At 39.6% G+C, this 11,476-nt stretch overlaps 1 protein-coding gene across 1 annotated transcript in view; it reads right to left on the bottom strand.

The window, feature by feature from the left end:
• The window catches only part of LARP6 (La ribonucleoprotein 6, translational regulator), a 20,719-nt gene extending 9,243 nt beyond the window's left edge, over positions 1-11,476 (bottom strand). Inside the window, exon 1 of the mRNA XM_039856482.1 lies at positions 11,133-11,476. Coding sequence (XP_039712416.1) covers positions 11,133-11,332 — 200 coding nt within the window. The 5' untranslated portion in view covers positions 11,333-11,476. The remainder of the gene's footprint in view (positions 1-11,132) is intronic.

The raw sequence follows: 11,476 nt of genomic DNA, 5'->3' as shown, positions 1-11,476 counted from the left end.
GAAAGGGAAAAAACTAAATATATATATTCCCAGCTTATCTTACAGGCAGTAGCCATTTGTCATGTGATGGCCAATAACACGCAAGTGAAAACTTTTTGGCTCTGCCCCTTCCCCTTTTTCTGTTTTGAGTGTAAATGTGATGGATCTGTAGTGTCTATTTTACTGCCATAAGGAACAACCGAGAGAATCAGCTTGGCCTGATTTATTGATGTTGTTGAGCGTCTGAGCCAATTCCTATAACTACCTTCCTACAGATTTCTAATTACATGAGAAAGATAAAATCCTATTTGTTTAATTCACTTGTTAGTTGGGTTTTCTATTACGTATAGCCAAAGACTCTGATAGTAATACTACACTGAGAAGAGGTCTTCAAAACTTGCCAAAGGAAAATGTCAGTGGGACAATCAATGAAAAAGGCGAAGCAAGATAGACAGAACGAATTTTCACTTTATTAGAGAAATTTTATATGCTAAATGGTAGTTAAAACATAAGTTGACTATACCAGATAAAATAACTGCAAATGCATAGGAAATTCTGAGCCAACCTGACAGAGATGACAATAAAAGCAGAGGATGGAGTAAGGTGTGTGATAATGACCAATGAAGAATTTCGGGAGAACTTAGGGGTATTAGCAAAATGGTCTAACTTACTACAAATGGCTAGTATATCAGAAGTGACCAGATCATCAGAGGGACCAAGGTACCAGTAAGTCCAACTCCCAAACTAGAGCAGTTGATGCTATTAGAAAAACTGTATTTGTAAAGGAATAAAACATAATGGAAGGTGATGTAATTTTTCAACTTTGCCAGTACCCATTCTAGAGCTTCCTGTTCTTCCCAAGGTCTGCCATGGAAAGGTCTTACTCCCTGCAGATGATTCTACCTTGGACTTGATTAAGAAAAAGAAGCTCATCCAATCAGATTTGCCTAGAGCTCCCTTGTGCCACCTCCCTCCAAGCTTGTTCTGTGTCTGGACATCCACAAAAGATCCGCTTGCCATATTTAGGGGACTTTTTTCCATCTAGGTCCTCTTGACCCAAGATGGGGCACTGCTGACCACCTTCTTCTTGATACTCTTCTCCCTGGGCTTATATGACTTACTCTTTTCTGATTCTTCTCCCCATTTAACTTCCTTTTGTCTCCTCTTTCTTTTTCCATTTTTAAATGTAGGTATTCCCCAAGGATCTCTTCTTAACTCTGACAACCTCTACATTTCAGCTCCTGGTTAGTTCATTCAATTCAAATCTGCCTCTCCTCTCACCCCTCCATCCTTCCCTCATTCCTGAGCTCCAGTTCTCAATTCCTAACTGCCTTGCCTGTCTAACATTTTTTAAATAAATTTATTTATTTAAATTAGTTTCAAGTATACAGTACATTGGTTAGACATCTATAGTGTTCATAAAATGATCCCTCCAATTGCTCCACTTAGCCATCATATTAATGCTACTACATTCCCTCTTCCATGCTCCCCGTGACCAACTATCAACTACTAATTTGTACTTCTTTAACCCTTCACCCCATTCTCCCAGCCTCCTAACTCGCCTCCTCTCTGTGCATCACCAAATTGTCCACTATATTTGTGAGTCTGTTTTTGATTAATTTGTTCTTTTTGTTCCTTAGATACTGCATATAAGTGAAATCATATGGTATTTATCTTTCTCTGTCTGACTTATTTCACTCAGCATAATAACCTCTAGGTCCATCCATGTTGTTGCAAATGGTACGATTTCATTTTTTTTAATGGCTGAGTAACATTCCATTGTATATATGAACCATAATTTCTTTATCCGATCATCTGTTGATGAGCATTGAGGCTGCTTCCATATCTTGGCTATTGTAAATTGTGCTGCCATCAATATTAGAGTGCATAGATCTTTATGAATTATTGTTTGGGTTTTATTTTTATTTGTTTGTTTGTTTTGTTTTTCTTTTTGGATAAATACCCAGAAGTGCAATTTCTGGGTCAAAATGTATATCCATTTTTAATTTTTTGAAGAACCTCCATACTGTTTTCCACAGCAGCTGTACCAATTTGCAATCCCACCAGCAGTGTATGAGGGTTCTCTTTTCTCCACATTCTCACCAACACTTGCTGTTTTGGGACTTATTGATGATAACCTTTCTGACAGGTGTGAGGTGATATCTCATTGTGGTTTTACTTTGCATTTCTCTGATGATTAGTGACCTCGAGCATCTTTTCATATGTCTGTTGCCTAACATTTTGACTTCAAATTCACTGTGTCCAGAATCAAGCTATCTATCTCAGAAGCTCATTTTCCTTTCACAGTTTCATAGTAAACAATCCATAGTGTGTCGGGTGGTGACTCTGTATCAGTTATGATCAGAAATGAAGAACACATTATCTGAGATGAAGAGTATATTAGAGGGAATCAACAGAATGGATAAAGAAGAGGATCGAACCACTGACATAGAGGATGGGGAAACCAAGGACACTCAATCAGAATGGCAAGAAAAAAAAAGAAGCCAAGACTATAATGATAATTTAAAGAGCCTATGGGACACAGTAAAATGTAAAAATATTCATGTCATAGGAGTATCTGAAGAAAAACAAGAAGTTGAGAGCTATTTGAAGAAATAATGATGGAAAACTTCCCTTACTTGGTGAAGGAAATAGACATACAACCCCAGAGAGTCCCAAAAAAGAGGAACTCAAAGAGGCCCACATCAAGACACATAATTAAAATGCCAAAAGTTAAATACAAAGAGAGAATCTTAAAAGCAGCAAGAGAAAAGCAGTTACCTACAAGGGAGAACCCATAAGATTGGCAGCTGATTTCTCAAAAGAAACTACGTAGGACAGAAGGGCTCGGTACAAAATATTTGATGTGATGAAAACCCAGGATCTACAACCAAGAAGCCTTTATCCAGCACAGCTATCATTTACAGTTGAAGGACAGATAAAGAGCTTCCCAGACAAAAATAAGTTAAAGGAATTCATCACTAAGCCAGTATTGAAGGAAATGTTGTAGGGACTTCTTTAAGGAAAAAAAAACATGTATCAAAAATATGAATAATGAATGGTAATAACTACATTTGTATCAACATGCATGGAAAAGAATTAAGTGCTTCAACCAAAAGATAGAGTAGCTGAATGGATAAGAAAACAAGACCTCTACATATGATACCTACAAGACACTCACTTCAGATTAAAAGACACACACAGACTAAAAGTAAGGAGATGGAAAAAAGATATTGCCGTGATGTACCTAGAGGGTACTATGCTAAATAAAATGGGTCATATAGAGAAAGACAAGTATCACATGATTTCATGAACATGTGGAATCTAAAGAACAAAATAAATAAGAAAAACAACAAAAATGGAAATAAACTAATAGATACAGAGAATATTTTAGCGCTACTTGATGGGAGGGGGTGGGTGGATAGTGAAAAAGGGCAAAAGGATTGAGAAGTACAAATGAATAGTTATAAAATAGACATAGAGATATAAAGTATAGCATAAAGAAAGCAGTTAATGTTGTAATAAACATGTAAAGGGAAAGAGGGGTACTAGATTTAGTGGGGTGATTACTTATGAGTTACACTGATTTCTAACCACTATGCTGTATGACTGAAACTAATATATTATTGTATGCCAAATATAATTGAAAAAAAACTCATTGAATTGTACAATGTAAATACAAGCAACTAATTGTCTATTATATTTCAATAAAGCTGGAAAAAATGAATCTTCAAAATTAGAGTAATACATATACATAGCAAAAACTAAAATAAAATATTTCAGAGAATTTACAAAGAAAACAATTCCCTGTTCCACCTCTCCCCCCTAGAGGGAACCTCTATCCAACCGTTTAGTTCTTGAGAGCTGCCTTACAGTCTCTATAACACATGCTCATAGCTCTGTTTCTCACTTGCCAGTATTTATGTCCTCTTACACAAGGATTTGGAATCACTCATCTCCCAAAGCCTCTTTTTTCAATTTTTAAAATTTTACATTATTTTTGTTTTTTCTATTAGTCTTCTAATTGTGTTGTTAAATAATATACTTAAAACTCTGTTTCTTATTCCACCAACATTAAATGATATTTCTCAATTCCTCACTATATATGATCATATATTATTACTCTACACTTTGCTTCACTTCTTTCATTTCCGACCTTTCAAATTCTATCAGGTGTACCTTTATTTCGTTTTGTCATGGTTCATAATATTTACATTCTATTCTGTAATTAATTTTCTATGTTTTGTATACAGATAGATAGTAAAAGTTGAAAGTCAACATATTATTATTATGACTATGTAAACAGTGTTCACTGCAGAGCAAAGGCATTCACTAAGATTACATATCTGTAAGTCCTATTAGTTGACTGACCACCTGGATTGATCCTCTACATCTTATCTTTTCTCTCATACTGTCCGTCTTTACATTTGTCATTGATTTGCATAGTAAGAGATTTCCTTGACATTATCTTCAAACTTTTCCTAGTGAATTTTTTAATTTCAGTGATTATTTATTCTCTAAGAACTCTTCTATATCTTCAGATTGTTCCTTTTTTAAGAGCATCTTGTTCTTGCTTTGTGGATGCAACATTTTAAATTCTCTTTCAGGGTACTAAGTGGAGTATATATTTTTTAGTCTTTTTGTTTCCAATAGTGTCACCTCTATAGCCTTTGGGGGTCACTTTTCCCACTTGACTTTCATGTCATTGACTTTCTTCATGCCACTGGTAAATGGTTTATCTTTTCTTAATAAGGATTTTAAAAAAGAAATTTATAATAGTTTTAGGTTTACAGAAAAATTGTAAAATAGTACAAAGAGTTCCCATGTACCCCACAACAGGCTTCTTCTATTATTAGTAGCTTACATTAGTATGATACATTTAATAAACTAATACTGATATATTATTATTAGATAAAGTTTATACTTTATTCAGATTTCCTTAGTTTTTATCTAATGTCCTTTTTCTGTTTCAAGATCCCATCCAGGATGCCACATTACATTTAGTCATCATATATCCCCAGGCTCCTCTTGGCTGTGACAGTTTCTCAGAATTTCCTTGTTTTTGATGACCTTGACAGTGTGTGAAGAGTACTGTTCAGGTATATTGTAGAATGTCCCTCATTTGGGATTTGTCTGATATTTTTCTCATGATTAGACTGGGGATATGGATTTTGGGGAGGACTACAGAAGTAAATTTCCATTTCACCACATCATATCAAGGGTAGATACTTTCAATACGACTGATCACTGTGGATGTTGACTCTGGTCACCTCGCTGAGGTAGTCTGTCTCCACTACAGAGTGACTCTCTTTTCTCTCTTTCCACATTGTACATTTTGGAAGGAAGTCGCTATATACAGCCTACACTTGAGGAGTGGGGAGTTAGGTTCCATTGCTATTCATTTTGAAGAATGAAGGTCTGGGTTGCTTTTCCTTGGTAGGTCATGTGGGTTCCCTCTACAGCTGTATACTACTATTGGTTTTCTTCTTCGGTGGCTCAATATACAAGGGTAGGGCATGCCAACTGGCAGGCATGCCCTACCCTTGTATACACAGAAAAATACACTTTAATTGTATTTTGGGTTAAATCTCTTCTGCTCTATGCTTTATTACATGTTTTGAAGAAGAACTATGTCACTGCTCTACTTTAATGATAATGTTAACAACAACAACAACAATAATGTTTCCTAGTTCATATTAAATAAAATCCACAGTCCTTAGCTCTTTAGTCAGATTTATTTAAAATCTGGCTATAACCAGCTTCCACACTTGTTTCTATCTATTTCCTTTGAGATTTATTTGCTTCAAGCAAATAAAAAAGACTCATAGTTCTTTGTAAGGCTCATAGTTTCTGGACTCTATGCCTTTGTGCATGCTGTTCCCATCTCCCTGAATGCGTTGCCCTTGACTCTCAGGTCTAAATCCTAGCTACACATCAAGGTCCATCTCAAATGCAACTCTCCTAGGAAGAAAATCATTTCAACTTTCAACTAACATTTGCCTATACTTGTTTCAGAACTACTTGCATGCACGTTTTTTTAGTGCCCTGAACTGTGTCTGGAGAGTAGGATTCATATTGGTTTCTTCCATTCTGGCACCAACCCAGAGCCTTGAACACTGTAAAAATTTTAAAAATATCGTCAATATAAAGTGAATCATTTCCATAGGGCAAATCATACCTATCAGGATTCTTTGAGACAGAAAGTATGGTTACCAATGAATATCTTGTTAGCGGCCTTTCAAGAGGACTTCAGAAAAGTTTTACATTTAAGTTTTACATATACATTATTGTTTCATTTTAAACAAAGCATTGCAAATTGGGAGTGGTGATGAGCTATTTTGTAATAGTTGTAAACCTGCTGGAAATGGAAACAAAGTGTAGAAATAAGGGGCCACATTTCAAAACTGATGATTGAGCTCCACAGACCAGTGTTCAAATATTTATCATCTTTATTAATAAATTGGAGAAATAAGTGCAGCATAAAATCTCCAAAACTGCTTTTCTCATTAAATCTCAAGCTAATTCAGATATGTTAATTGAGGGGTTAATCAAATGATACCTTAAACAAAGAAAATATCCTAAAATGATGGAGTAATGTGACTTTCAACACAGGAAAGATTCTTGGATTCATCTATCCTTGCAGATGGTGTAATTTGGTGCTTTGGCCACAAGACCAGGAAGAAATTGGATAACAACAAGAAGGATCTTGAACACAAAAGAGAAAACATCATTTCTGAAAAACATTAGGGTCTGGTACCACTTGTATGAAGTTTCTTTTGCCTCGCCTCTAGAAAAAGATGATGAATCCAAAAAGGTTCAAAAGGCAACCAAATTAATAATGCAATATAAAAACTGAGGGCAGATTCAAAAGATAAACTTTCTTTATAGAGGCAGACTGAAGACATAGATAAGTACATCTTCAACTTGGAACAGGCATCTTAGGAACAACTACATTTTGGATGCCACTAGCAGAGGCCACATCGTGTGTTTGTGTAGCTCACAGGTTCTTATATATTTATTACAGAGATCATGACCTGGCTTGTGACATGGTGTTCTGGTATATTTCCTAGGGCCTGGGAAAAGAGTACAACGTGTGGATGTCTCTGCAGATCTAAATAATGGTTTGTGGTGTGGAACAGAGATAAGGTATATAAAATACTTCGTTTCAAGTCTGGCACAAAATTGGCATTGATAAACGAGGCTTTCATCATCATCATCCAGAACAGGGAAATGATAGCTTGTGCAATCATTTCATTCTGGCACCAACCCAGAGATCACGGAGAGAGAGAAACCTAGATGTTTCTGTTTGTTAAGTGAGAAGTAGATGTGTTCAGTGATTTTATTAATTGTACTAATATTTAACATTAGTACAATTAATAAATTAATTTAATATTATAATTTTAAATCATTTTCACATATTGTAAGACAAAGCAAGCAAGTAAATAGGTCAATTTATTAGGAATCAAGATTTCCAGTGTAAAAAATAAAAGTAAAGCAAAAGCCCTATATTAAATTTTAATTGTAATTATCAACATAAATTTATTTTTTAAAAATATATTTTCTAGTTATGTCCATTGAAAGGGCCTAAAAGCAATCATGTCCCAATAGAGATTAGCACTCTTAATTCTAACTCTTCATTTCTAAATACATTCCCACTAGTATTTGAAAAAAAAACAGGGATTTCTGTGGAAATGGCAGGATCTCATGACTAGAGTAGGAGATATACAAATTAAGCCTAGAATATCTAGTATCAGAAAGCAAGGAAATGCTCAAAGAAAGGGGAAATAATTAACCATGTCTGCTTGCTTCTTTAGTGAAAACTCTACAAAGCTCTTTTACAGAAGAATGACAACTCATAAATGTTCAAAGAATGATAAAATTACAAAATCACCAATTTGTAATCTCCAGTGAATTGATTCAAGCAAGGATCATCAGCAGATGATAAAAACACTAGGCGAAAGGTCATTGGTGAAAGAATATTCACAAGCCCACACATATTACTTGTTAATCTCAATGGAGAGATAGCCTTAACCAAGAAGTCAAATTTAGCATCACTAATGATGAATGCTGCCTAAGGTGATGCAATGAAAAGTCCATGGCATTGCCTAGGAAGTATTCTTGACAAAATGTTTAATCTGAGTCTAATCGAGCCTTTAGTAATAAATTCCAGTTTATAGGAAATGCCTGGTACAAAGGAGCAAGTTAAAATGGACAACGAGAACATTACTAGACCAATTCGAACTGTGAGACAATCAAGACATCTGGCCTCTTAGTTCTGAGATAGCAAATTTTTTTTTTAAAAAAAGTAATGTTCTAGATTTTAAAATTCTAAAGAAACATAATAAGCACCTTGGCCTGGATTGGATTCTGGTTTAAGGGGAAAAAGAAACAGCTATAAAACACAAAATGAGACAATTTCAGGAAACCTAAATATGGAACTTGGCTATTAGACTACTTTAGGAATTATATTAGAGAATTATTGTTAATTTTCTTAATTGCAATAATAGTGTTATGATTTTACAGGAGAACGTCATCATCAATAAAACACTACAAAATAAAGGACTTATGGTACAAGTCTTATACGAGGTATTCTCAAATGGTTCAGGGAAAACCATACACACTATATGTCCAAACAAATATGGGAAAATATTGACATTTGTTAAGTCTCAATGATGGATACATATATGAATGCTCACAGTACTACTCTATCACATTTTATGTTTAAAATTTTTAAGTTAAAAAAAAAGATTAAAAGAAAGAGAGATCTTTTTAGTGAACAAGATGTGAGGAGAAAACTAATGAACATTTGGAGCTTATAAAGATGTTTCCTTATTTCCATTTATTCCTTTTCCCCCGGGTATAAGCCAGATATTGGGCTAGGTACTGGTGACATGGAGAGGATTCAGGCAAGGTCACTGCCTTCAAGGATCTCACTCTCTAGTGGAGGAGAAACACACAAGTATTTCAACTCCTTGAAATGAGTGTGATGACAGAGACGTGTATCCATTCAACGAATATTTATAGAGCACCCACTACGTGCCAGGTGCTGAGGATACAATGAGAACGGGGCATACATGGTCCCTAAATTCGCAGAGCTCATATTCTGGTGTGGGAGAGAGAACTCTAGAATTATAATTGTGGGTAAGTGCTACGCATAAAATGGACAGGGCTACAGCAACACAAAAGAGCAGAAACAAATCCAGCTTTGGGGTAAGGATGGGGTGGTCGGGAAGAGGCAGTGAAGCTTTTCAGGCTGACTAGAAATCAGTCAATCAGAGCGACCTAGAAGTGTGAATGCAAAGGCATGTACACACAAACTTCACCTTGTGTTCAGGGACCCAGAGGGGGTCGGTTGTCTGGGAGTAAGAATTGTTAGGACTGGCAGGGTAGGGAACAATGAGCTGAGGGGATGATGTGGGTGGGTGCCACACCTCACCAGGCAGATTTAGGAACCTGGGCTTTCTACTGCAGGCTTTGAGAGCCGAGAAGTGCTCACTCAGGGTGGTGGCTGCTCCCATGCCAGGATAGGCCCAAACAGGGGACAGTGTGGATCTTGCTCTTGGCTGCATCTCCTTGTGCTCTGGATATTTGCCTGCTGGGCTCTGTCAGCTCCACTACCCCGAAGAGCCCCAGGGATTTTCTGGGTTCAATGCTATGCCAGTGGGCAGCAGGAAATGCTTCACACTGAATGCTCTATGAGACTCGAGCCACTGAAACGGGGAGAGAAAGGTGGCTAAGGAGGGAGAGAGTTGGGGGTGAGGGCAAGCGGCCTACCAGAACTGAGGATCATATTCTCCTAGATCTCATAAGGGGCCTTTCCGGGCCCAAGAAATAAGTAGAGCTTTAATCCCTGCTAATGGTACAGTCTCAAAACTTAGCCTCCAGGATAGGGGACATCTTTTTGCCAGTCACGGGCAAGAAAAAAAAAAAAAAAAAGGCAGGAAGATAAATCACTAGGGGCTATTACACATGACTTCTAAAATTTTTCTACTAGGTGGCTGCCTTCTCAAGACTGTGAGATGCCAGTGACTCTGGATTCATTATTTATATGTTCTCAACACTCTGCACAGAGCTGAATGAATGAATCAAGCTTTACAGTACATGAAGTGTTAATATATCTACTGTCTCATCTACTGTGGCCCAGCTTTCCTGCTTTAAACTGTTGGGCTAGATTTTCCTCCTCGAATACCTCTGTCTCCACTGAACTGCCCTGAATCTTTGGGTCCCTAAATCCATACCCTTTCCACTGGGAAAGGGTCAGCCAGTGATGGGGGTCAGTCAGCTCTGGCCTCAGTCTCCTTATGACCTTGAGTTTTCTTCCAATTTAGGAAATATATGCCTGCCACAGAATAATTCCACAGAGTCCTGACAGCTAAAAGCATGTGCAGAGTCCCTGGGCCCAGAGGCCAGGTTAGACAGGTGGCTTCTTGTGCCATACCCCGTTCCAGATTACCCATCACCCAAGAACTCAACGCCAAGGAAGCAAGATGATGATGCAAGAATAGAAGTCAGATGGAGAAGGCTGGATGAAAATGGGAATCCCCAAGCAGGGGAGGATGCAGGCAGCAAGCCCTGAAGTGATCCCAAATCAGGACAAGAGAGCTCTCTACACCATGAAATCAGTCCTCCTGGGATCCACCAGCGGCAAGTGTCAGCCTTGCCTGGCCTGCCCCCAAGCAGAGACTGAGGAAGCCATTTGGACTGATAAGCAGACAGGGCAGTGAGGGCTAGATGGGACCACGCGGACGGGGGTGGATTGGGGTTGGGGCGCAGCCTCGGAGCTGAAGACCAGGCTGGGCTAGGCTTTTCCGAGGGTCTTTGGGTGAGCTCACGCAAGGAGAGGCTCCTCCTGGGGAGGACAGGTCGAGGATAGCCCAGAAAGGACTTCCGCCTAGGTTCCAGAGCATGCCCACGTCCAGAGCCCTCAGGTCCTCGCCGCCAGCCCCAGGAGGGAGCCTTGGTGGGGTTACAAAGCTGTGGACCGGAGCACCAACGACTGTCACAAGCCGGTTCTGACACCACGAGACGGCCCAGAGCAGCGTCCCCGGCGGCGGGGCTGACCCCGATCGCTGGGCTGTCATCCCCGACCCGTTCCCTGGGACCCGGGGGTCGGCGGCTCCCACTCGGCCGGGCGCGCCGCCGCGCCTGCCTACCTGTGCCCGCGGCTCGGCTCCTCCTCGCTGGCGCTGCCCCAGCCGGGGCTGAGATACCGAGCCGGGTCCCCCGCGCCCAGCGCCTCCGCGCCCTCCTCCTCGTCCTCCAGCTCCTCCGCGTCCTCGGCCTCCTGGATGGCGACGCGGATCTGCACCGCGGTTTCGGGCCCGGGCAGAGCCTCTTCGCTGGGCTGGGCCATGGCTCTCGGGCCGGCCGGGTCTACGGTCCCCGCGCGGCGAGGCCGAGCCAGTCGGGCGGCGGCGTCTCCGACCGAGGGGGCGGAGGCGGCCGGGGAGGGACGGGGGTCGCGGCGCCCCGCCCCGCGCTGCAGCCGCCACCGCTC

This window comes from Pteropus medius, unplaced genomic scaffold, assembly GCF_902729225.1.
Source record: "Pteropus medius unplaced genomic scaffold, Ma_sr-lr_union100, whole genome shotgun sequence".
NCBI lineage: Eukaryota > Metazoa > Chordata > Mammalia > Chiroptera > Pteropodidae > Pteropus > Pteropus medius.
This window is presented reverse-complemented; position numbering and strand designations above follow the sequence as displayed.